The following is a 27,994-nucleotide window of genomic DNA, read 5'->3' as shown; positions in this document are numbered from 1 at the left end:
TAAAATACAAGAATGAAATGCATTTAAATTATTTTCTATATTTCAAATCAACCATTATTTCTTGGTACATCCATCAGTATGACGCAGAGAAATGTCTCTCGGTGCATGAGATGTACATGTATATACAGTACATGTGCAAGCTACGCAAAGCCAAATGAGCAAATGAAGAGCACTACAGCATGCTTCGCTCATATCAATACATCAGTAAACATGAGAATAAAACTCAAAAGCAGCAAATATTTATATTTCGGGGAGGAACATAAAACTAAGAATGTGTGTTAAGCTTTTCTTTCAGGAGTTTCTTTAAAGAAATAGTTAAACCAAAAATGACAACTGTCAACCAATTTTCATTTTTGGGTGAATTATTACTTTAACTCTTACTACAGCCACATGGTTGTAAGTTCAGTATTAGCCAGTGGCTGACGAAGATATCTTAAGCCCTTGTTATTAAGTATTTCACTTTATCCACTTTAGGACTTGATCAGTGTGGTAAAGAAAATGCTTAACCATGTGCTTTAGCAATCACACCATCTACGACCTTTACCCAGTGTACTTCATCAAATCTGAGGTGCTGATGAGGGTTAAACTAACAAGGCCCTGAAAATGAGGTTAACTCCCCTAGTCCCCCCACCTAAAAACTGAAAAACAAATGGAGAAAATAAAAACGGAGTGAAAAATAATGTAGGCCAGACAGCAGGAGGGAGGCATGCAGACATTGGAGGATGAGGCCGGAGTGGGCGGGGCATGTTTTTATGATGAAGTTGCTTGTTCCTTGGGGGTTTCGGAGTGAAGGGTCACAACCCCAGAGGATTTGAACTTGGGCAGGTGCAGTCCGAACTTGTTCTCCACCCCAGCAAAAGTGGCAGCAGCCAGACGATAGCCACCAACGTGCTCAGAACTGACAGGAGGAAGCTCTGAGATCCGCGATTTAGGCCTTGGTTCAGAACCAGCAGGGCGTCTGGAGAGGAAGAAGATTTTAGAAGTATTTGTAGTATGTAGTTTTTTTTTAGCAGATACTTTTAATCAAAAATGTACCAGCAGTACACAGTCATAATTACCAGTACATCGACACCAAGTCAATAATAAAACAAAAAAGGAAATTAAAGTCTTTCTACAGTAAACTGTATTAGAGTTCAGACACAATCAAATTCTGTAAAATGCACTTCTGCCGAGGTTTCGATGCACATGCAGTCGGTTTATCTTGCATGAATGTAAACAAGTGGAACAACAACACATTTGTCAAAATGTCAGATCTGTGTATTTGGCCTAACAGTGTATATAACAGCAACTTAACATAGAACTAGATAGATTTGTAGTTTGTAGATACAAACTTTGATGTTGGCTAAACAAAGCCCCGTCTGAAAGTTTAAACTAGTTTTAATAGTTTAATGTTACAGCTAGCTAGATAAACCATCAGAGTGATAGATAGCCTATGCTAGCATGTCACTAGATGTTACTAGCACGTTCTAGCTAGTTGCTAAGTGTTGTCAGGATTTTGCTAAGTGTTGCTTGTATGTTGGTAGGCATTGCTAGCATGTTTTAACATGTAGCTAGTCATTGCTATCATGTTGTTAGTAGTGGTCAACCGATATATCACAGAGGCTGATAAATCAGCAACTAGCAACTAGCTAGAATGTGCTAGTAATATCTAGTGCCATGCTAGCATAGGCTATCTATCCATCTGATAAATGTGTAGAGATTCCAAATGTTTTAATTATTGGCATTGGTCGATAAATTAGGCCAATTTGTTTCTTAGGATGCGAGGGCGCCGAGAATCACCCTCAAAAACATATCAAAGCCGTGACAGGCATGTATGAGCTCTTAATATTAAAGTGCTTGTGTGTTTACTCTCTCCTCAACAGTTCCCTGTAACTTTTAACTGTTCTGTCTAATGATAAAAAGGCAAATATCAATAAAAGTAATATTATATACCATCTGCAAATATGCTGACAACTCGTTTAAACAGATGTAATAAACATAACTCCCAAAACTTGAGCAAATCCAGCAACCTGTGGGCACTCGTATTTCTTCCTCTAAAGCGCATATTCTATCAGCCTCTTTTCAACAGTTCCCTGTGACTTTTAACTTTCTTGTCTAATGATAAAAAGGCAAATATCATACTTCTATCATGTACCGTCTGCAAATATGCGGATGTCTCTTTTAAACAGATGTAATTCACGAACCTCTAGAAAATCCAGCATTTTATTACCATCGAGCGCTTCTCTAATGAAGCACGTATTCTATCAGCCAGAATCAAAACTTCAGGATCAAAAGGTCATCTCATTCACAAATCAAGACAATTCAAGCAGGCGATCAAGGCCTTTAACCCATTAGGAGATTGCTGCCTGCTGGAACCGCATGAGCACATGTGCATATTCAAATGAAAAGCGTTTCATGTGTGCTATAAGTAAATGCCATATTCACTATGTACAATTATTTTAAGTCTTTTGTGAGAAAATGCGATTACTAATGCACACAAGCCATCCATGGTTGCTGGACTCCTGTGTGTACTGTTTTTTCCTTCTTCCTAATACATTAATTTATTTGTGCAAAAAAAAGACAAAAATGTGATGACTAAAAAGAAGACAGAAGAAACAGCTATCTACCATTTAAAATAAAATTTTATTTTTCGTTATTTTTTTTACAAAGTAATAGTTTTGTGTGAAATTGAGTAAAAGTCCAAAATAAGAGTTTATTTATTTTTTAATAATTTTATGATTATGTTATTTACTATATTAAATTGTGTGAAATATCAGCATTGTATCAGCCTATTGGCCACCCTGCTCTCTGGACATATGCATCTGCATAAAAAAATAAAATAAAAAACAGTATTGATCAACCACTAGATGTTTAGACATTTTTAACCATGTTGCTAATGGTTGCTAGCATTATATTAGGCATTGATAGCATGTATCCGCTTATAGCCAAATGTTGCTAGCACATATAAGCATGCAGCTAGGTGTTGCTACCATAATGTTAGGCATTGCTAGGACATTTTATCATATAGCTAGGGGTTGCTAACATTATATAATGCATTGCTAGCATATTTTAGCATGTAGCTAGGCATTGCTAGCATGTTGTTAGGCACTGCATGCACATTTTAACATATAGCTATGGGTTGCTAGCATTATATTAGGGTGTCTCAATCAGCTCCCTATTTCGTGAATCAGTATATCGTGAACATGAATTCGGGCACTGGCAAGGTTGTTCATCCACTGAACATTGGGACACTTATGACTAAATTACCTGCGACATAACGAGCTCACGCATTCACGCACCGCTGTTATTAATCAGCACCATGCTGACACTATCTTTCATTTTTGTTGAAGATATTCAAACGTAGATAAATGACATTGAATAAAGTAATACAAATATAAAGGAGTGTTTTTTTTAAACCTACTTTTAATAACTGATATTTAAAATGTTTTTTCCTTTCATGGTCATTATGGATGAAAGACATTACAAACAGAATCTCTTTTAAAGAGAAATAAGGCTTTAAAATCATGTTTATGCTTGTTCTTATCTTCTAATGATTTGAGAGACTTCAGAATTTCTTGGTTTTCTGATGCATTGTGACATTTTTTAGGGTACTAACTATTTAGTGCACTTGAAAGATTTCACGACTGAGACAGCCCTTAAAATGTCCGACTCCCTGATCAGTCCCCTGACTACTGAACTAGGGAGCTGAATGAGATGCACCCTTAGACACTGCTAGCATATTTTAGCATGTAGCTAGGCAATGCTTGCATGTTGTTAGACACTGCTAGCATATTTTAGCATGTAGCTAGGCGTTGCTAGCATGTTGTTAAGCATTGCTTGCACAATTTAGCCTGTAACTAGCTGTTGCTACCATTATATTAGGCATTGCTATCATATTTTAGAAAGTAGATAGGTATTCCTTGCAAACATAATTAAATTAGAAGTGCATTAATAAAGAATTAAATTGATGTGTGGTCAAAGGTCAGAGTACATCTGCAATTTTGCTTATGCAATCAGAATTTAGAGCTGTATGAATTGGTTTTTAAAAGCATATTTATTTGAGTAGGATGTTTTTATTCTGTCCTCTAAGGAGAGTTATAATAGTGTCTTTAACATGATCAACACTTACTGTCCTCCAAAGTCGACGTATAACCATCGCTGAAGGAGCTCGTAGGTCACCAGAGTCACACCAAACTGAGGAGACGACCTGAACACACGAGCTACAAAGACAGAGGATTGTGAGTGAATGTAAATCTGACAAGTGAAGTCTGCATGTGTGCAATTTCATTTGTGATTGAATGTGCCTGTGTGTGTGTGTGTGTGTGTGTGTGTGTGTGTGTGTGTGTGTGTGTGTGTGTGTGTGTGTGTGTGCGTGCAGCACCTCCAGCTCCCTTCCATAATGCTCTGAAGCCCTCCTCCTCCATGATCTTCCTGAAACAGTCGATCACTCCAGTATAAGTCGTCTGGCCAGCACGGGCAGCCACCTGCAGTCGTGTTTTGATAACATCAGCAGGGGTGACGAGTGATGCAGCTGGGATACCTGTAGATTAATGACAACAGACATCAATGTGTTAGCAGAATATAGTAGGGATGCATGATATATCGGTGGCTGTTATATTATTGGCCGAAACCTTGAAAATCAAAATATTATTATTATTGCACCGATAATAGAATTTTCGCAGATAATTTGTTACGGTTTATTTGCTTATGGCTGAGAATCACTGACTGCCTGTGGTGTCTTTCTTCAGGCAGAGACTCGGGTAGCCTCAAGCGACAGTGCGCTTGCATACACATAGTGCGTCTCTGTGAGTGAAACCCAAACTTATGTCGCTCTGTGAGGACTATTTCAACATCTCTGCACCTTGTTACGTTGTTTTGGGACTGGCTTTAATTTGGGATCATCTGCTGTGAGTAACAACATGCCATTTCCCATATTCTGCAATAAACGAAAAAGCAACAAAAACATGAATGTATGTTACTTGGGGGCGATTATTTTCGCTTATAAGTTCATGAATCAAACAGAACCTGTGAACATAGACTTGCAGCATGGCAATTAAAACAATCCCCAAAACAACCTAACATGGTTCATAGATCTTGAAAAGTTTCACAGAGTGATTTGAGATGGTTAAAACACTAATTTATGAACACATGTGCTTGTTGTATTTTATGAGTTGCGACATTTATAACGTTATGACTCATGACTTTTCAATCTCTTTAATGTTACCTATTCCTATCATGATTGTTGTTTTCACATTTCATAAGTTGTACAGTGGAACTGTTAAGGATGAGTGCTGTAGTAAGTAGGGCTGTGTGTGTTTGTGCATTTGCTTGAATTATACAGTACTTTCCCTCTGAATCTCTCACCAAATCTTGCAGTTACAATTAAGTCCACTGTGGAACGTTGTGTATGTCTTGTCAAGGTTGAGCGTGATGAGCTATGATGGCGTCATTAGTTTATGCTTTCAAGCAAAGCCAAGTGTATCAATACTTGTAATATTTGATTCTTATCAAATGCTACTCTCTTGGTATTCGTTTCTTGTTGGAGTCATGCAAATTAACGGATGAGGATCTGCTTTATGGTGGAAAGAGAATGTGAAGTAGTAGCAGTACAAGAAACTCAGAAGCTCAGCAGACCAGTATAAATATTTGCGCCTTAAAGCTCTGAACATGGGCAAAGCACATTTTACAAAAAGACAAATATTACCACTTGTTTTTCTGAATAATATAATGTGAAATTATAAAAAAAAAAAAAAGTGATAGCCTTTATGCAGACTCTGAGATTATATGTGCATTACAGCTGTTGATCAAAAAGTTATTGTCCACAGAACCAAAACTGCTGGCTCAACTGCCACTGTTCTTGCGCTTGCTATATAAATTAATGTAAACCCTATATAAATACTAGTAAATTGTACACATTAATTTAAACAGTGACATATCATATATGCAATTTCATGACATATTAAATGATAGAATGTTGAATTTGTACATTTTTAAAAAGATCAAATGTTATTATAATAATGATGACGCACTTTCACATTCTAATACGAATATATATTTTCTAGGTATGCACCAAGGTATTGGCTCCCAGTATATATAGGCCAATTTATTGACCAAATTAAAACCAAGAATAGACACGATATGTAGAAGGGTTGGTACTCCTAAGAACATGTTATATTTAATTTATATTCTCATTCTTATGGTAATATTTATTAACCGCCATAAACAGACATGACAGTTGCGAAAGTTACCTATAGGCTACATCAGGTTCCGAAATTAACACCCACCAAGCATCAAATATGGGTACATTTTCTATTTGGTCAGTCAAATTTGTAGCATCACAGGAAACTCTAGTGGGTGCTTTTCTCCTTTCTATCAGTTTGTGTAAGCTTGTAAAATAATTTTACACGTTCCAGTTGTCCTCAAGGGGGCTCGGCAGGACTACAGTCAAAAATGTCACAGGTGTTTACAGAATGGCTCTTATTAGCTAGCAGTCCTGCTGTTCATCGATAGTCTCATTACTGTGTGTCCACTGGAGCAAAGGTTGATTCACTGCTTTAATCACATTATTTTTAAGCAAAAGTTTAATAGATCAACACTGTTTGTATACTTTGGGCATTTGAATACGAAGTTAGCATCTTTCCAACTGTAATCACGCATATTTAAGATGATAGCATTGCACGTGGCCTGAAAGCTAATAGACAATACACAGCAGCGCTCTGGTGTGGTGAGCGGGACCAAGCAGATTTCTTCCACGTCACTGAACATGTACCCTTTTTTTAAAATTAATTGATGCAATATGGAAGCAATAGAAGCGTTCATGCCACCGGGTCGAAGGGACCACTCTTAGATCTCCAGTGGATGTGCGAGTATGTTTTAATTAGACACCACCAACACATTACAAATTCTCTGGTAATGACCGCATTATAATTCAAACCGAATGCTTCTCATGATGTTAGGTTTCTTTAACGGTTCTATGACGTTCATTCTTCCGGTGATGCAGACAGAAAACCGCACTAAAATACTTTGTGTTTCCTGTATTTCTATTAAGCACTGCAGCAACCTTCATTGCTACTCTATCTAAAGGGAGAGACAAAACAAAGCACTACCAGTGGACCGATTCCCAAACAAATTAATAATATGTGCTGTTTGACGGTTTCAGATGCAGAGGCAGCTGAGATTCGTCCTCTGTCACCCAGATTGAGGCGTCACTACGCCACCACGAGAACTTAGAGCGCATTGGGAATTGGGTATTCCAAATTGGGAGAAAAAAGAAAAAACAAAAAAAAATGCTGCATGATTGATTGAATTAAGACTGAAATCACAATATGGCCTTGCATGATTACTTAACCTTAAAAGGCTTTGTTTCAGCATTCACCACTTCAGTCTGCGCCATGAGAGCAAGTAGCGCCCTCTAGCGGCCTGGATGGCATTATCCATTTTACAGTATTTAAAAGGGGGTTTTGTTCCTTTGGATTAAACTTTAGTTTTCCATGATATTGTTGACCTTTGTGGAATTTCCCAACATATGCATAGTATACATTTTTAATGTTCCATTATATACAGTACATACATGTAAAATGTGAGTTCTGCTATTTTGAACAGTAAAATTTTTTTTTAAAGTACAGAAGTCATTTGTTGTATCTTTTTATCTTGTATTTAGCATTTTCAGTGTGGTTCTCTTAAACATTTTGGCCTGTCATGTGTTTAATAGATCCAATCCATATTCGATGGAAATCATTCTAAGATCAGTGCATACGCTTTTGTACCTTTTAAAAGCATAACTCCAAGGTAAAAAATCGAATTGATGACAAAATACGGTAAGTGGCAAAATATCACTAATACTTTATAATACTTTAAACACTTTATGTCAGTGCATCACTAATATTTTCCTCAAGATATTTGTACCTGAGATAGGCTAGCGATAGAAACAAGTACAACTTTGGACAGGGTGTGAAGTTTCAAAAATTATTTTCTGAAAAAGGACAGGGGCAATCAAATAAAAGATATACTAGAGTTAATTCCTTACCTGCGATGGCACCAGCTGTGAGGAGCTGAAGTGGCCCCAGTCTCCCATCTTCATCTGCCATTTGTGTCTTTGTATGAGCGTACACTGGGAAATAGATGGCAGAGAAGGGGATATCACGCAGGAAACAAGCCTTGGCACCCTATGGAGGAAAAAAAGACAATACTATGTATGAGCAAAGATTTTCAATCTATGAAGTCAACACTTACAATGTCAATTCGGTTTCGACATGAAAGATACATCTATCCAATTAAATTAATATTTTGCAAGTTTCCATATATGGCTCTATGAAAATGGCTTTTTAGAAGACAGAAGCTTTCCAAACCTTGTAGAGGCCAAAGAAGCCGAGGTCTCTGACCACATTGAGAGCGCTCACTCTGGGACCTGTGGTGATCTCCCCGGCAACCTGGAGACGAATCTTAACGATTTCCAGAGGGTTGGTGAAAATAACCTGCGATCCACCAGCCTGAAGAGAGACAGAGATTTTACAATGAAGTACAGCATTACAACACAAACAGCTCATCTTAGAATATAATACTCACACAACCACCAGCGAGTATTTCAGCAACCAAAGGTATCGTGTTGTCTTTCGTGGTAAATTTGTCTCTTACAAAGTCATTGACCTGCAAACAAGACACAGAGTTTCATAGTGACCGAGGCCGTCATTTAGCCTAGCATCTCCTTTTGTGTTCCATGTAAGCAAGAAATAGTCATTAAATCCAAAAAGTTCAAAAAGTTCCAAGTTAAAAAGGTTACAAAGACAGGTTTATAGGGTGAGTAAACTGATGATTTTCATTTTTGGATGAACCATCCCTTAAATGACACTCACAGTGAGCTTGATGGCTTTCTCTGGAGCCACTCCGATAAGCTGGGGCAACAAGCCTACATGGAAAACACACACAAACACACACACACGGAAACAAAGAAAAGGAAGATAATGGAGAAAACCAGATAATGAGATTGAGACAAGCTTTGGATTTTCTCCTGAAGCAAAGATGCTCATGACACTCTACCTCTATAAAAGCCGAAGGCGCCCTCGTATCGCAGGACTTTCTTGGCACAGTCAAAACTGTTTTTGTACATGAGCTCTCCCACAAAGGAGCCAGTAGAGCGCTGGTTCTGCATACGAGTCTTTACCAGATCTATGGGATACACAGCTGTGGCACCCGTAGCTATGAACACACACAAACACAGGTTAAAATACATACACTCATCCAAACAAAGCATTGTGTCCTTTAGATTTAAATAACTGTAGAATAGTCCATCTGAACCATTTATTAAACTAGAAATAATCATGGTTGTGAACATATAACTGCCTATTCAATGCTCAACCCTAGTGCAACTCATTTCACATGCAAGGAGGTTATCCAATCGTAACAGATGTCATTTACATATTAAAGTTTCAGGTTAAGTTTAAGAGAATTGGTTATGAAATTGATAAACTAAATTATGACTACTTTTGGTGCAAGACATCTTGACTTACATTAAAAGTAGCCTTGAGGAACAAAATAAAATGCTTCAAAAATATAGAATATAGTCACTATAAAACTGATATGATAAATGAAGGCGGCGTTAAGTCGAACCTCCAGCGATGGAGCCCAGGGCAAACCTGTAGGCCGACTCAGCTGCCTGCAGCCACACAGGCCGAGATACTTCCCCATGTGAATGCTACAAAGAGAGTAAAAGATGATATTTTTTGATCAGTCTATATTTGAGATATGACAACGTTCAGAATATCAAGATTTTACATTTGCATTTATTCATTTAGCAGATGGTTTTATCCAAAGCGACTAATAAATGAGGAGAACAACAGAAGCGATTCATCCAACAAACTCGCAATCAGTGTTGGGTAAGTTATGTAAAAATAGTAATCAACTACAGCTTACTAATTATTTCTCAAAATAGTATTCCGATTACTTTACTAATTACTTAATTTAAAAGAAATCACATTACTAATTAAATGTAACTTATTTTCTAAACACTTTTCCACTCAACAAATTCAAAATTATGTCTCTAATGCACTAATCATACACTCGGCACCTCACATTTCTCCTTCACGATGACTCATTACAGGGCCATAATTAATGTATTCTTCATAAATAATATATACAAATATTTGCATAACCCTATAACATACATAAACATAATTAAAGTCAGTAACTGTAATCTGATTATAAGAATTTAAAATGTACTGCATAAAATGCACTACTTTTTTTTTTAAACTAAAAAGGTAATTTGATTACAGTAACTAATTATTTTGTAATTGGATTACACTCAACACTGCTCGCAAAGTACTTTTACAGTGGGGGCTTTTTTGTCCTTTCTGGAGCTTAACAACCCAGAGCCACTTTTATTCTAAATCATATATTATTTACACATTTTATTTTGTACAAATCCCTAAATCTTAAGGATAAGCGATAGCAATAATAATACTTGCCTAGGCAAAACAGCACTAATTAATGCACACAAGCCCCTGATAAAACTGATAACTGTATACGGTTATCTGACAGTAATATGCATTTAAATGACCCATTAAGGACTCTTATCTGTCAGTATAGACCGATAAACTCACCTGTCTCTGCACCTCAGCCAGATTATATGGCAGAGCTCCTTCCTCCAGCGGCGCTATCCTCTCAATATCAGCCAGATTTAACCGTCTACACATAACAATCCACAAAAACACCTAATTAGATGATAATGCTGCTCACTGGATATGTTGACATACTGATTTTATTAAAAGGGAATTACCCCGTTTGGGAGTGCAGTCCTGATAGCTGAAACAGGATGTCGATTTCCATAGGAGTGATCTGACCGAACTTATTTGCAGCATGAACAAACTCCTCTAAATACAGGGTGAAAAAGTAAAATATTAGATAATACTGCACAATTCAATCAAGAGCTGTTCTTTGACTCACAATTCAACTGTGATGCTACCAAACATACAAGACAACAACAAAATAAATGATATTATACAGGTCCTTCTCAAAAAATTAGCATATTGTGATAAAGGTCATTATTTTCCATAATGTAATAATAAAAATTAAACTTTCATATATTTTAGATTCATTGCACACCAACTGAAATATTTCAGGTCTTTTATTGTTTTAATACTGATGATTTTGGCATACAGCTCATGAAAACCCAAAATTCCTATCTCAAAAAATTAGCATATTTCATCCGACCAATAAAAGAAGTGTTTTTAATAAAAAAAAAAATTTAAAAAAAAAAAAAAAATCAACCTTCAAATAATTATGTTCAGTTATGCACTCAATACTTGGTCGGGAATCCTTTTGCAGAAATGACTGCTTCAATGCGGCGTGGCATGGAGGCAATCAGCCTGTGGCACTGCTGAGGTGTTATGGAGGCCCAGGATGCTTCGATAGCGGCCTTAAGCTCATCCAGAGTGTTGGGTCTTGCGTCTCTCAACTTTCTCTTCACAATATCCCACAGATTCTCTATAGGGTTAAGGTCAGGAGAGTTGGCAGGCCAATTGAGCACAGTAATACCATGGTCAGTTAACCATTTACCAGTGGTTTTGGCACTGTGAGCAGGTGCCAGGTCGTGCTGAAAAATGAAATCTTCATCTCCATAAAGCTTTTCAGCAGATGGAAGCATGAAGTGCTCCAAAATCTCCTGATAGCTAGCTGCATTGACCCTGCCCTTGATAAATCACAGTGGACCAACACCAGCAGCTGACATGGCACCCCAGACCATCACTGACTGTGGGTACTTGACACTGGACTTCAGGCATTTTGGCATTTCCTTCTCCCCAGTCTTCCTCCAGACTCTGGCACCTTGATTTCGAATGACATGCAAAATTTGCTTTCATCCGAAAAAAGTACTTTGGACCACTGAGCAACAGTCCAGTGCTGCTTCTCTGTAGCCACTGGTTCAAAAGTGGCTTGACCTGGTGAATGCGGCACCTGTAGCCCATTTCCTGCACACGCCTGTGCACGGTGGCTCTGGATGTTTCTACTCCAGACTCAGTCCACTGCTTCCACGAGGTCCCCAAGGTCTGGAATCGGTCCTTCTCCACAATCTTCCTCAGGGTCCGGTCACCTCTTCTCATTGTGCAGCGTTTTTTGCCACACTTTTTCCTTCCCACAGACTTCCCACTGAGGTGCCTTGATACAGCACTCTGGGAACAGCCTATTTGTTCAGAAATTTCCTTCTGTGTCTTACCCTCTTGCTTGAGGGTGTCAATGATGGCCTTCTGGACAGCAGTCAGGTCGGCAGTCTTACCCATGATTGCGGTTTTGAGTAATGAAACAGGCTGGGAGTTTTTAAAAGCCTCAGGAATCTTTTGCAGGTGTTTAGAGTTAATTAGTTGATTCAGATGATTAGGTTAATAGTGCGTTTAGAGACCCTTTTCATGATATGCTAATTTTTTGAGATAGGAATTTTGGGTTTTCATGAGCTGTATGCCAAAATCATCAGTATTAAAACGATAAAAGACCTGAAATATTTCAGTTGGTGTGCCATGAATCTAAAATATATGAAAGTTTAATTTTTATCATTACATTATGGAAAATAATGAACTTTATCACAATATGCTAATTTTTTGAGAAGGACCTGTAGTTGAGTTGTGAGCTTGCAGCTGAAGAGAATGTCTAACTTGATAAAGAAAGGCTGGGGAAGGCAAGTAAATTCAAACGCAATAATAGGCCACAGGAATGCTGGAAGGATTATTGGTTGACCCCTGCCCTCCCTTCAAGAACAGTACACATCCAGAGTGAGGAAAAGGGCTGGTAAATTTACTCTGGAGCCCACTTACCCAACCCATTACATTTTTGAACAGTCGCCTTCTGGCCGGTGCTACAGAGCACTGAGCACAAGAACCGTCAGGCACAAGAACAGAATTTTCCCTCAGGCTATCCATCTCATGAACAGTTAAAACTGCCCCATTAAACAATTATTATCCATTTATCCAACATATCTTACCTCTTCTGCCATACATTTCCTTGCATCAATATATAACAGATTTGTATTTTTATATACTTACATTTATTGAGTATTTTTGTGTATTTTCTATTCACTTTGTATTTTTTATAATAAAAAAAATATTATTATCGCTATCTTGTTGTATTGTTTGTGCACTGGAAGCTTCTGTCACCAAGACAAATTCCTTGTATGTGGAAGCATACTTGGCAATAAAGCTCATTCTGATTCTGATCTTTCTATTGTCGTCCTTTTTGGTTGCATATGACAACAAACATAATGCGGGACCAATGTAGTTTGATTACAGAAACAATGACAGCGCATTTACTATTGTTATGCCTTTTTAAGGTCACATTAATGGAACATAAACGGAACATAAAAAATATAAATGTATTTTATTACATTACAATCTTAAACAATATGATTTTAAGTTGTAAAACTTATAATTGTATTACATTATAATAATAATAAAAAAATGGTTTTGAACATTGTTTAAACCCTGACCACTTACTGGTTTGTATCCGTCCTCAAAATTACTAAGAATCGTAAATGGCATTGTTAAGTGGAATCAGAAGCAGAATCATTCAATTCCACGATTACCATTCATAGTTTTCCTCAGACATGAACAGAAACTGCGAGATTACAGTGTACAGTACACACCTTTAGTAACAAGTGTATCCTTGCGAGTTCCAGAAAGAGTGCTGTAGATTTTACGGATCAGTTCCATGTTGTTCAGGAGAGAATTGAAGGCATTGAAGTAGGAGAAGCTCACCATGTGAGAGGTACCACCCCCTGGTGCCTAAAGATTTAACACACAAACACCATTAACCATTAAATCCATGGGCACATATATCTATCACAAATGGATCTACAAAATGCCCAGAGCGTAAAACTTTCAAAGCAGTTTTATGACAATTAGAAAATAACAGAATATATTCAGTTATATGTTGGTGTTTTATTTTTCATATATCAAAGAGATGATGCAACAAATGATAGAGCGGGATTCATTACTTAATACGCAGACATTTTTTGAGCTATATACATTTTCAAAAGGAAACTTTTTGAGTCAAAACCAGAATTGCAGTAGTACACCAAAATGTCAATAGCCATATCAGACGGTTCATGTGTTACACTTCCTATAGTTTTTTTCTATGTTGCTTCTTCATCAAATAGTATTTGTAGCATTTGTGTTCACCACCATTGTGAAAACAAATCAACATTATACAGGTGAAACTCGAAAAATTAGAATATCGTGCAAAAGTTCATTAATTTCAGTAATTCAACTTAAAAGGTGAAACTAATATATTATATATACTCATTACAAGCAAAGTAAGATATTTCAAGCCTTTATTTGATATAATTTTGATGATTATGGCTTACAGCTTATGAAAACCCCAAATTCAGAATCTCAGAAAATTAGAATATTACATGAAATCAATAAAAAAAAAAGGATTTTAAATACAGAAATGTCGGCCCTCTGAAAAGTATAATCATGCATATGTACTCAGTACTTGTTTTGGGCCCCTTTTGCATTAATTACTGCCTCAATGCGGCGTGGCATGGATGCTACCAGCCTGTGGCACTGCTGAGGTGTTATGGAAGACCAAGATGCTTCAATAGCGGCCTTCAGCTCTTCTGCATTGTTTGGTCTCATGTCTCTCATCTTTCTCTTGGCAATGCCCCATAGATTCTCTATGGGGTTCAGGTCAGGCGAGTTTGCTGGCTAATCAAGCACAGTAATACCATGATCATTGAAACAGGTTTTGGTACTTTTGGCAGTGTGGGCAGGTGCCAAGTCCTGCTGGAAAATGAAGTCAGCATCTCCATAAAGCTTGTCTGCTGAAGGAAGCACGAAGTGCTCTAAAATGTCCCGGTAGACGGCTGCGTTGACTCTGGACTTAATGAAGCACAGTGGACCAACACCAGCCGATGACATGGCTCCCCAAACCAACACAGACTGTGGAAACTTCACACTGGACTTCAAGCATCTTGGATTGTGTGCCTCTCCATTCTTCCTCCAGACTCTGGGACCTTGGTTTCCAAATGAGATGCAAAATTTGCTCTCATCAGAAAAGAGGACTTTGGACCACTGAGCAACAGACCAGTTCTTTTTTCTTTAGCCCAGGTAAGACGTTTGACATTTGAAGCCCATGTCCAGGACCCGTCTGTGTGTGGTGGCTCTTGATGCAGTAACTCCAGCCTCAGTCCACTCCTTGTGAAGCTCCCCACACATTTGAATGGCCTTTTCCTGACAATCCTCTCCAGGCTACGGTCATCCCTGCTGCTTGTGCACCTTTTTCTTCCACACTTTTCCCTTCCACTTAACTTTCTATTAATGTGCTTTGATACAGCTCTTTGAGAACATCCAACTTCTTTTGCAATTACCTTTTGAGGCTTTCCCTCCTTGTGGAGGGTGTCAATGATGGTTTTCTGCACAACTGTCAGGTCAGCAGTCTTCCCCATGATTGTGAATTCAACTGAACCAGACTGAGAGACCATTTAAAGGCTCAGGAACCCTTTGCAGGTGTTTAGCTGATTAGAGTGTGACACTTTGAGCCAACAATACTGAACCTTTTCACAATATTCTAATTTTCTGAGATTCTGAATTTGGGGTTTTCATAAGCTGTAAGCCATAATCATCAAAATTATATCAAATAAAGGCTTGAAATATCTTACTTTGCTTGTAATGAGTCTATATAATATATTAGTTTCACCTTTTAAGTTGAATTACTGAAATTAATGAACTTTTGCACGATATTCTAATTTTTCGAGTTTCACCTGTATAGTGGTAATTTGTATGAATATGGCACTGATTTTTCCCATAACAAATAAATATCCTGCAATATTACACTTAAATAGATATAAAATAATCATAAAAATATGACTTATAGATGTGGAAAAATATACTGCGACACTTTTACATATCTCGGGTCACTTAAGGCCCTATATGCTTTTGGTAATTAAACAATTATTATTATTTGTTTTGGCAATTGGTTTTATAGTTATAAACAATATGATTCATAAAAGAAAGGTTGAGGAATACTAAAAAATGGATGCAGAAAAGGAGGTGGCATGAGGTCCCGGGTCACTAAAGATTCAAGGTATGCCTTTAAGGCTTAACACTAACAGAGCAACAAACTATATCCAAAACAACAATAAAAGGAGTTGCATGCTTACAGAGACCAGGTTTTCCTCCACGAAAGGTGTGAGCATATGATGTCTGATGGTGGACATGATGTCACTGAAGTCCAAGGCAGAAATTACGCCAATCTTGACCTTGTCTTTCTGTGCGAATGCCTGTCGAGCATGTTCCAACTGCAGCTCCTGTGACAACACAGCAAGAGCAAAAACAAGCATAGAAATCAGAGGTTTGATTTTTGATAAAAGACAAGAGAGCACTGATATATGTAGGGCTGGGTATTGATACAGATTTCCCAATTCGATTTGATTCTGATTCACAAGCTCTCGATTCAATTCCGATTCGATTCATATTGGTATATTTCATTTATGTTTTTATAAGCACATTTCAGCTTTGTATGTCCATACAATGCAAGTGAATGGATGCCATCAGGCTAATGGCTGTTTGATGGACTAAAAGGCATATTTAGGCAGCATAAAAGTAATCCACACGACTCCAGTCGATCAATTAATGTCTTCTGAAGCAAACCGATAGGTTGGCGTAAGAAACAAATCGATAACTAAAATGTTTTTAACTTTAAATAGTTGCTTTCATCCAGCGCTGTATTTCTGTTTGAAATGACCTAACTCTCGCATGACATTCATTCTTCTGTTGTAAACAAAGCATGCGCTTCCGACTTCTCACAAGAACTTGCCATTGTGCTTACGTCACTAATGCGTCAACTGGTAGCAGAGATCGATTTAAGTTAATAAAGTTTTTATAATCTATTTATTTTTTACACAAAGTCATTTATGCTGCTGAAATATACCTTTTGAATCGTCAAAAAGCCAGGAGTCTAATGGCACCTGTTCACATTCATTTTATGGACAAAAAGAGCTAAATGTGTTTATAAAAATGTTACACATCTGGGATGGCTTAAAGGTATGAGAGGCATTTCATTTTGGGTGAACTAACCGTTTAAGAAAATCCTGCATTTCTGTAAAGAGCTGTAAATGAGCACGTTAACAAGTGAGACTCGAATGGCTTTATCTCATTTGTGCTATGCCTGATTATATTTAAAAAGAAAATTTGATCAACAACTAAGGAACAGAAAGAGTATTAAAAGAGACATTATTCAGTGTCAACTGAGTCACTTGAATGTTGTCTTTGGAGACACATTACACGGAACAACTTTTACTCTCAACACACAGTGAAATGAGCTCTCTGCTGAATACTTCACCACTATACTACACAATTACTGTATACATGTAAACATTTCCCAGCCAGTTGCCAAATATATATAATATAGTTGTATAGCACAAATTTGGTTGCATATGCAAGTGATTTCCTCTCATTGTTGTAGAGCAGGGATGGGCAACTGGCGGCCCCGCGGGCTGCATACGGCCCTCTGTACCGTTGAATACGGCCCGTCGGACAAGACTGAGGATTGATTTTATATCTTTGAAAAAGGGATTATATAAAGATTGCATTTGGTTTATGATGTTATAACAACTATTGACCAGAAGAAGTTGATTGTTCAAAGCAGACCTGCTGATCACTCTAGGATTCTAGCATGCAACATCAACATCTTATAAATCAATATAAATTGAACTAAATTTTACCTCAGCTTGTCAGCGGTATTGTTAATGTACGCAGGTGGAAACCATGTCTTTTGTTTACCTGGATATGATATCTGTCATTAAAGATTAAAATTTGATTGCAAATACACCATTGATCAAGTGATCAGTGAGCCGTACAGTATGAGAGATACATACACCAGAGCTGCTCTCCTGACATATGTAAAGTGTAAATAAAACACAAGGGTAAAAGGCATCAAAAGTCTTTAAGAAATCAGTGACAGTGCAGAAATCACCAAAGACATCTAATGCTTTTTCGCTCGTGCTTGTGAAAAACGAAAAAGTTGTTATAAGATGGAGAAGTACACATGAAATACGGCATCTGTATATTACAATATAGTAGAATAAATGGCTGACTATTAAGTACTTTTTAAACAAAGACAGAAAGATCTTGGCCCAAAGATGAGATGATATAATATTTTCAGTATCTGAGATGATCTGTTTCCAATACAGGCCAATGCTAATACAAAAGCACCACTAATAATGGCAAATAATGAAATGGTCATAGACAAATTATTTATTATTAATTTTTTAAAAATAAATAAATAGTATGTTTTAAAGATGTTTAAAATGATGTCCACTAATTTAAAGCAGTAGCTTGATAAAAATGGATAATTATAAAATCCCAGTAACACCCATATTATTGCACTTTTGCTTGTGGAAATGGAGAATAGAGTATTTCCATGTCATTATAAGTCTTAGGCAACTCTGGTATTGGCCCCTTTAAATGTGTGTATATTACCTGCAGGAATTGAGTGAACTCCAAGTAGCTGAGGCGTTTGTTTCTGCCATTGCCAAAATGCAAGCGGATGAACTCACAGTCCCAGTTAAAAGGAATGTGATGGTGCACAGTTGTCTGACTGAAAATATCACGCACGTTCTCTGTAAACACACACAAACGGACAGATTTACACTCCAGTGGCACATAACAGGTATTGCAGCATTAGTGAGAGTGTTCAAAGCTCTTCTGAACCCTTGAACGTGTCTGTGAACAAATGAACCTGTGTTCAAGGTTAAACTGCTTGTTTATCATAAATACAGTACGATCAGCTGACTCTGTTTATGGAAATAAAACAGTGTTTGAGTAAGCGTCTGAATGCAAGTCATGTGTAGTATGTATTTATGTGTCATTTGTCCAAACATGTAAATGTGCAGTAGAAGTGCTGATGTAAATCAAAGTATATGAGTGTAGGTCATTATAGAAGGATAAATCTTTTAAACTGTTCAGGCATTCTTTCAACACACACACACACACACACACACACACACACACACACACACACACACACACACCGTCTCTCTCTTACCAAAAGACACGTCACCAGTGCCGGTCTTGTCAAACAGCTGGAAGGCCACAATGAAGAGAGCATCTGGCACACACAGCACAGACTCAAACGCCAGAAACTCCTGGAATGAGATCAGCCTGGACACAGAACGGAAGAATTGAAAAACTGACACATATACTCAGACAGCCACAACCTTATTGTTGTATTAATTACTCTTATTTACAATTACATTTATTACATTATTAAAGGGTTAGTTTACACAAAAATGTTAATTGTGCCTTTATTTGCTCCCACTCATGTCCCCATATCTCTCTAATCAAATATGTCACTCTTAAATCAAACATGATGTCAATATCATTAGGGCAGGGTACATGTATAGACTTTAGGCCCTGTTGTCTATTTTGAAAATTAGAAGGTTCCCTGTATTATTTTCAGTATTAGCTGAGAGATAATTTCTTTCACATGTAAGAAAAATTAACATTATAACTTAAATATACCCAAATGAATTTAGAATTGAATCAAATTGTATCAAAATCTTAATTGACTGCTTGTGAATTGTAATCGGATCTAATCAGGAAATCTGTATCGATACCCAGCCCTAAATATGATTAACGTTACTTTGACTTGTAACTTCAGAGCTTTAGCAGTGGTGACAAACTATATAAATTGGTCTGTTTCTCACACAAAGCTATCTTATGGCTTCAGAAAATGTCCAATATACCACACGAGTCACATTTACATGTTAACTGCAGTCTCGTGACAAGCTTTCAATGACACAGACAGAGACAGAATACTCAATCTCACCCATCTTTTGTGGTGTCGGCAACTCCAGCGAGCAGTTGCACAGTTTTCGGGTTGTAGTGGAGCTGCGTGTGGAGACCCAAATACCTCTGCACGAAATCAATGGGTGTCATGTACCGCTCTCCATCCTTCTCCACCACACTGGCATACTGAGAGAAAACAATAAAAGCAATTACAGCGTTTACTTGGATTGGGTAAAAAAAACGACTGAATCTGAATCTTCATTTGAACGATCGCGATATCAACTGTTAAAGCCAAAAGATCGATCTTTTAATCTATGGCATTGGTACTTATTACACTGATCAAGACTGAACAGACAATCACGTGATAGAAATTAGCTGATCTTGTAAAAAGGCCAAAAGGAAAATTAAATAGAGAGAAAAACTACACAAATAACGGGAAACTTAAAGATCGCTTTTTTTCCTCATTTTGAGTGACTGACGGCTTGTACGTGCGCTTTTGATCAAGGAGCGCTCGCAGCGCTGGGTTAAGGGCCGAAACATACTCTACGCAAGTACGTGAATGCTAGCTCGATTTCACACGTTGTTGTGTTCTGAAATGTGTCAGACTGCAATTCATAACACAACGGATGTACGCGTTGCATTCTCAACATTGCGGCAAGGGGCGCAAAAGCAAGATTAGTGTGAACTGTCTACTTCTACGTTGAGTTTTCTGTTTTAGGTGAACTACTGTCACAGTCAATCATACTTAAAAATATTTTGAAAATGCACGTCATGGTGAGGTATTAATTGAAACACTAGGGCTGGGTGAAATGCAAGAAATGTGTTCAAGATATATAAAAAAATTAATTAATAAAAATAAAAAAACCTTGTGATATCCAATTACATCGTCAACTCCCCGGCTGAGGGATCAATGAATATTCTTGCTTCATTGATTTTGCTTTAAAAAATGTATTAACTTATTGAAACACAAAAAAACTCCAAAAAGACATCTCTAAATTTAAACTGCACTTCAAACTAAATGAAAAAGCAATTAAAATAAGAAAGTGGTAAAAAAACAAACAGAACAACCATCTACAACAGCTGGAAAATTACAAATACAAATTAAGATCTAAAGACAATTATTTTGTAAACAGATTCATAATAATAATAATAGCAATTAGAATTGAAATAAAAAAAGGTGAACTTTGTTGTATACACATGTATAGGCAATAAAGTGAACTTGCAGAGTTGCGCATACAATGCATGTTAAGCACAAACTGCTCCGTGGAAATAAAGCAAGATAAACTTCAAGCACCTCCTGAGATGGTTTTAGGTCATTTGCAGCATTCTCATAGATGACAATATTCTTGCAAACAGTTTTCATACGACTGAAAAAGAAAAGGAGGAGAACTCTTTATATGCACATGTTCTAGAGGCTGCATGCCTATGAACAAACAGCGCATCGATGGCTTCTCTTTCTTCTGTTCTTCAAAAAATAACAAAGTGTGTTTTATCAAGTGCACGGCTGTGTCTAACAGCATATATTTTCATGCTTCATGAGACATCTTACTGTTAGTTTGTCAAAGTGGTGGGCAAAATGACCTGCCGTGCACATTATATAGACTACCCACATTTGGCAGATGGGCAACTTTTTATTATATCTGGTGACATCTGATTAAATAATTTAATCGGCCAGCCCTAGACAATGTAATCGGATAGCAACAATATGAGGACATGCGCCTGAACAGTAAAGTACACTTTAAAATAGTGATGGGCTGATACATCGACCAATATTTAGCAATTAACAGCATCAGGCGATAACCATGTTCGCTTGGCCAATTATCTTGACATTCACTTGTGTCAGTTTCAAAATCTACAAACAGATTTTTCAACGGGTCGGAACAGCCATAGACCAATAAAATAAAAAAAATGGCACTCCATGTCAAAAAGGTTGCCGACCCATCAACGCACAGGCTTATTAGGGACTGAAGCAGAGGGGCCTACAGCTCCCATGTGGCCCAGTGGGAGGAGCGTGTTTAAACGCTTTCAGTCAAAAGTTGTGGGCAGGGCCTGTACAAAGTGTCGTCACTTTGTACATAATCTGTTAACGGCTTGTTCTGAGACAGTGCTAAAAAACATTGGTGGATTTTTATCATTATAGGGTGGTTGTGTACACACACTGCCAACACATATATGTTCAAACACAATGTAAAAGTTAATTTTGCATAATAGGTCCCCTTTAAGGCGAGTCACTACGTCACCACAAGGACCTAGAGCGCATTGGGAATTGGGCATTCCAAATTGGGGAGAAAATCAACTTAAGAAATCAAGAATTTTTACCTTAAATGTTTTCAAAATTCGAATAATATTCAAATTTAAAAATCACCTGATTTTTAAATTGATTTTGTTTCCTTAATCCACAAGGGGGCACAATTAATACACCATACCGCATTATATTATTGCAAAGAACATTCCTGGCTGTTAAAAAAAATATAACATTTCAACTAATGTGCATAAAATAAATAAATTAATTTCTCAAACGCCATATTCTCAAATGTTAAGACAAGAGAAAAATGAGCGGGGAAACGCTACAATAGGCAGTCCACATGGTGTTACACTTGCACTGATGGAGTTTCCAGTGGATGAGTGGTCGGATTTAAAGTACGCAGCTCACCCACAGTAAAATTGCAGCCTTTAGCGGTTTATTAAATCACACTAGGACATGTCACGATTTTAATTTGATTAATTGTCCATTTCAGTGTACAAGAAGTAACAAAGTACGCCTGTGAGCATTTAAGGTGGCGTGTGTCAGTCATACTACTAGCTGGTACCAGATAGAGTCGGTGCTCGGTACTACCGGTACTACAGAAACACTGGGATCGTTACATCTTTTTGATTTTGTACCGACATAGTGCAGAAGTAACGGTACTTTTGACAGCACTATGCCCAGTTATAAAAAATATAAGAATTTCCCTAATAAATTTATATAAAATGAAACTTAAAATCTTGGTTCTTGTCCATGTTATTTGTCAACTATCCACCTAAATCTGATGTGAAGGCAGTAGAAAATGAGCAACAGCTAAGCTAGAGATAAACGCTGGTGGTAAAGGGCTAAACAGAGATATCCTCTGACCTTTTCATTACATTCTTCACTCGTCCATCTATTGCCTTGACATTCATGTGTTCCTCCTTCAAATATCCATCTTACATGCTTTAGTCCTATTAATAGAGCCACATCAAGCAAGACACCGTGTTACCAGACACCAAAGCGCCCAACACGGCCGAAGAAACAACAACTCTCAGCTGATAGGCACACAAAATCTGCAGAAGTCACTACAAAAAGCCCTGGAAGACATTTAAGGACAGAGACGTATTTATTATTGTTTTAATAATGCATAGCAAACAAACTACGTTTACTTTCACATGAGCATCCAGACTCTGCCAAGGTTTCGTACTTTATATGGTATAGTGTTCTTTACAACGTGGAGATTCTTAAACCTGTCATAATGTGCCTGTAGTTTTCTTGGCATGTTTAAGAGTACTTAATGTTCTTTAGTAAATGCCCTAAACTCACAGACAAAAGCATGACAACAAAGGAAGCAGAGTGACTAAGGAACGACAGACTTAATGTCATGACATGTTGATCCAATTTTAATTCTAATGTTGCACAAGAGACTCTTAGTTCAAGTTCAAAGCTGCTCAATGAGATTCACTATATTTAAAACAACAAAACAAACCACCATAACCTGATATTATGCTAAAATAAGGCTTTTAGATTAAGGATTTGTGGCGTTGTCTTACCTTTTGAAAGATGACCTTCAGCTCATTCGGGTCAGCCCTTTTGGTTGACTGCACCTGTAAAACGACAACAGAAACTGAATAAAGTTTTTGAGAGCTGGACTATGAAGCCAAACATCCAAATCACCTGTAATGAGGGTCACCTCCACATAAATTCAGCACCATGATATCTTCTTCAATGTACAACAGTCGAAGTCAGAAGTTTACATACACCTTACCCAAATACATTTAAACAGTCTTTCACAATTCCTGACATTTAATCGTATAATACATTGCCTGTCTTAGGTTAGTTAGGATCACTACTTTATTTTAAGAATGTGAAATGTCCCTGTGTAGCTCAGCTAGTATTGACTCTGACTGCTACCCCTGGAGTCGCGAGTTTGAATCCAGGGTGTGCCGAGTGACTTCAGCCAGGTCTCCTAAGCAACCAAAATGGCCCGGTTACAAGGGAGGGTAGAGTCACATGGGGTAACCTCCTCGTGGTCACGATTAGTGGATCTCGCTCTAAGTGGGGTGCATGGCAAGTTGTGTGTGGATCGCGGAGAATAGCATGAGACTCCACATGCTGCGAGTCTCCACGGTGTCAGCACAGCGAGCCACATGATATGATGCGTGAACTGACTGTCTCAGAAGCGGGGGCAACTGAGACTTGTCCTTCGCCACCCTGATTGAGGTGAGTAACCGTGCCACCATGAGGACCTATTAAGCAGTGGGAATTGGGCATGCCAAATTGGGGAGAAAAAGGGATTAAAAAAAGAATGTGAAATGTCAGTATAATAGTAGAGAGAATTATTTATTTTGTCTTTTATTTCTTTCATCACATACACTTAGTTAATATTTGGTAGCATTGCCTTTAAATTGTTTAACTTGGGTCAAACATTTTGGGTAGCATTCCACAAGCTTCTCACAATAGGTTGCTGGAAATTTGGCCCATTCCTCCAGACAGAACTGGCGTAACTGAGTCAGGTTTGTAGGCCTCCTTGCTCACACACGCTTTTTCATTTCTGACCACAAATTTTCCATCAGATTGAGGTCAGGGCTTTGTGATGGCCACTCCAATACCTTTACTTTGTTGTCCTTAAGCCATTTTGCCCCAACTTTGGAGGTATTCTTGGTGTCATTGTCCATTTGGAAAACGCATTTGTGACCGAGCTTTAAGTTCCTGGCTGATGTCTTGAGATGTTGCTTCAATATATCCACATAATTTCTTTCCTCACGATGCCATCTATTTTGTGAAGTGCACCAGTTCCTTTTGCAGCAAAGGACCCCCACAACATGATGCTGTGAACCCCATGCTTCACGGTTGGGATGATGTTCTTCAGCTTGCAAGCCTCACCCTTTTTCCTCCAAACATAACAGTGGTCATTATGGCCAAACAGTTAAATTTTCATTTCATCAGACCAGGGAACATTTCTCCAAAAAGTAAGATCTTTGTTCCCATGTGCACTTGCAAAATGTAGTCTGGCTTTTTTATGGCAGTTTTGTAGCAGGAGCTTCTTCCTGGATGAGCAGTCATTCAGGTTGTCGATATAGGACTTGTTTTACTATGGATATAGATACTTGTCTACCTGTTTCCTCCAGCATCTTCACAAGGTCCTTTGCTGTTGTTCTGGGACTGATTGCACTTTTCTGGAGGTCCACAATTCTTTTCTGAGGTCTTGCTGATTTCATTTGGTTTTCCCAAGATGTCAAGCAAAGAGGCACTGAATTTGAAGGTAGACCTAGGAATTTTGGGTTTTCATGAGCTGTATGCCAAAATCATCAGTATTAAAACAATAAAAGACCTGAAATATTTCAGTTGGTGTGCAATGAATCTAAAATATATGAAAGTTTAATTTTTATCATTACATTATGGAAAATAATGAACTTTATCACAATATGCTAATTTTTTTAGAAGGACCTGTACATCCAGAGGTACATCTCCAATTCACTACATCTCCTATCAGAAGCTAATTGGCTTATTGTCTATAGGCTTGACACCATTTTCTGGTATTTTCTAATCTGCTTAAAGGCACAGTTAACTTAGTGTATGTAAACTTCTGACACACTGGAATTGTGATACAGTCATTTAAAAGTGAAACAATCTGTCTGGAAACAATTGTTGAAAAAAATACTTGGGTCATGCACAAAGTAGATGTCCTAAACGACTTGCCAAAAGTTTGCTAATATGAAATCTGTGAAGTGGTTAAAAATGTGTTTCAATGACTTACATACACCAAGTGTATGTAAATTCTGACTTCAACTGTATATGCTTTAAACTCACGTATCAACCTGTAACTACGATATAACTTGACATCTAAAGCAAAAATGACAACATTAGAACCTTAACAACTGTTAGTCAGAAAATTCCTTTTCTAACCATCTAAACTACATTTACCAGTAAATATTTAGTGACGCCGGCAGTTTAAGGGCACATTCAACAATGAGCATTTCTGGCACCAAATTTCCAACAGAATATTTGCCAAACAAAGAAAACCACATTTTAAAGAAGGCAGCATGCACTAAATAGCCTAAATAATCCCTGTAAATAAGCTAAGCATTATTACAAACAAACATAAAACCACATAGTCACATAAGGTCAGTCCCTGTAGAATACAATGAGCCACATAGCATGTTCCCCGTACGCCTGACTACAGTTTCTAAACAAAAGCACATCTCTGACAACATACGAGACTGTTGTAGACCTAACTAACGCTCATTAGAAAACAATGATAAGTGTGTTTATGAATGTATGGTCCTCTCACACACTGCATTCAATAACAGTATCGGCATACTGATAAGCTCAGTGATGCTCGCGCTGGTCGGTTCGTTAAACCATACGTCAGCGTTCTCTGTACATCTGAAAAATCGTTTTGAGACTCTGTGCCTCTAATAATCACACACTGTAAATGATAGTCAAAAGCAATAAAAAAATTTAAGTCAAACGATGTGTCGCGGGAGTCACCTTGGCCGCCATGCTGCTCTCTGACGTCACGTGCGATGGTGGGGAGCGCGCAGGCGCGTGGCCAAAGAGAGGGCGCGAGAGAGCATTGGTGATGTCACAAGGTCCGGACTTGGTCCAGCTGAAAATGAAAGTTTTTTTTTTTTGTTTTGTTTTTTTCACTTTCACTTATATGATTCAGTAAATGTGTGCATACATTATTCAAGCTGTTCTCTTTTGCTTTGATCAGTTTAACATTGATATTGTAATAAGTGCTTGTTAATTAAATAAACAAAATAAGAAAATAAGAGCAGATTATTCATTCATCAAATAAATAAATAAATGTGAATTTAAATAAAGCACTTTCCATACTCATTCCTGAAACAATGCTGGCCAAATTTCTACTGTGAAACTTTTTTTTTACACTACAATATATGGAAATACCATATTTTCTGTCTTGGAATACTATCTAAATGCCATTGCACATATAGTGTAATATAACGAAACACAGTGGCATTACAATTTGATACTATCACAGTAAAATGCTCTGCTGAAATCATTGCTAAAAACAGGTGCAGTCAGTAATTTTTTCCTCATTTAAAAGTTTTACTCCTAAAGAAATAAATAGTCTTTTGAAACATGTTTATAAAACCATGACCACACACAAGATAAAGACTCTACAGACTCTAAAGGAGAGGGTCTCCTAATGGCGGCCTCCATATTGTGATCACATGAGCTGAATGCTACTTGCCTGTTATTAAAATTTTTATTGATTCCATCCACTATAACCAATAAAGACAACATAAATAAATAAATCAGTTATATAAATTAAACCCCTCCCCCCGAACACCCCACCCGACACAAACACGCATTACAGTGGTCACTTACAATTATATATATATATATTTTTAAAACAAACTAAAAACATATATTTAAAAAAAAAAAAACAAGAGTGCACATATACATCAAACTAAAAATGTAAAATCAAAAATCCCTCTCCACTGCCCCTCCCCGAGAACCCACCAAAAATTCTAAATATCATCCCACTTACCCAACCTTATATAAATCGCCTCCTTGAATGCCGCAACCTCACCCATCTTCCTGCACCACTCCCGAAACGAGGGTGCCCCAGCCGTCTTCCAACCCCTGAGAATGATTCGCCTGGCAACCATAACTCCTGCCAGGGCCCAACCTTTCAAGTGGCTATCCCCAAAATGAATGACCTCCCCATCACCCAAAATGCAGAGTTTGGGCAAAATGAAAATTGTGTGTCCAACACATCACACATAAATCATTGAATCTTCAACCAAAATTCCTGTATCTTAACACATCTACAAAAAACATGTTATGTGTCCCCGTCTTCTGATTGGCATCGCCAGCAGGTGGGTGTGACTTTAAGACCAAGTCTGTACAATCTAGACGGTGTCCAGTATAATCTATTCAAAATCTTAAATTGCATCAGACGGACCCTTGCATCTCTAGATGTAGACTTGATGGTTTTTAGAATCCTAGACCACACTCTCTCCTCCAATACCAAGTTTAAATCTCTCTC

The 27,994-nt window shown here is 37.6% G+C and overlaps 1 protein-coding gene across 1 annotated transcript; it reads right to left on the bottom strand.

Moving 5' to 3' along the window:
• Positions 1–35: 35 nt before the first annotated feature.
• On the bottom strand, positions 36–26,542 carry slc25a12 (solute carrier family 25 member 12). Its single transcript, XM_052130193.1, has 18 exons — positions 26,467–26,542; positions 23,526–23,579; positions 19,786–19,931; positions 19,003–19,118; positions 18,438–18,577; positions 16,118–16,264; positions 13,601–13,739; positions 10,751–10,844; positions 10,575–10,659; positions 9,586–9,670; positions 9,016–9,174; positions 8,832–8,884; positions 8,545–8,625; positions 8,328–8,468; positions 8,006–8,144; positions 4,361–4,519; positions 4,109–4,199; positions 36–958 (listed from the first exon to the last, which is right to left on the bottom strand). Exons 1-18 carry the CDS (start codon positions 26,476–26,478, stop codon positions 751–753), a joined length of 2,049 nt encoding a protein of 682 aa, XP_051986153.1. The 5' UTR covers positions 26,479–26,542; the 3' UTR covers positions 36–750.
• Between the last annotated feature and the right edge of the window lie 1,452 nt (positions 26,543–27,994).

This window comes from Xyrauchen texanus, chromosome 7, assembly GCF_025860055.1.
Source record: "Xyrauchen texanus isolate HMW12.3.18 chromosome 7, RBS_HiC_50CHRs, whole genome shotgun sequence".
Classification (NCBI taxonomy): Eukaryota; Metazoa; Chordata; class Actinopteri; order Cypriniformes; family Catostomidae; genus Xyrauchen; species Xyrauchen texanus.
This window is presented reverse-complemented; position numbering and strand designations above follow the sequence as displayed.

Excerpts from the sequence above, each read along its gene's own strand:
- slc25a12 (XM_052130193.1), bottom strand. Across the intron at positions 19,932-23,525 it reads TGAAGGTCATCTTTCAAAAG|TATGCCAGTGTGGTGGAGAA; the intron begins GTAAGACAACGC and ends GTTTTCTCTCAG. Across the intron at positions 959-4,108 it reads TACGTCGACTTTGGAGGACA|ACGCCCTGCTGGTTCTGAAC; the intron begins GTAAGTGTTGAT and ends CTTCCTCTCCAG.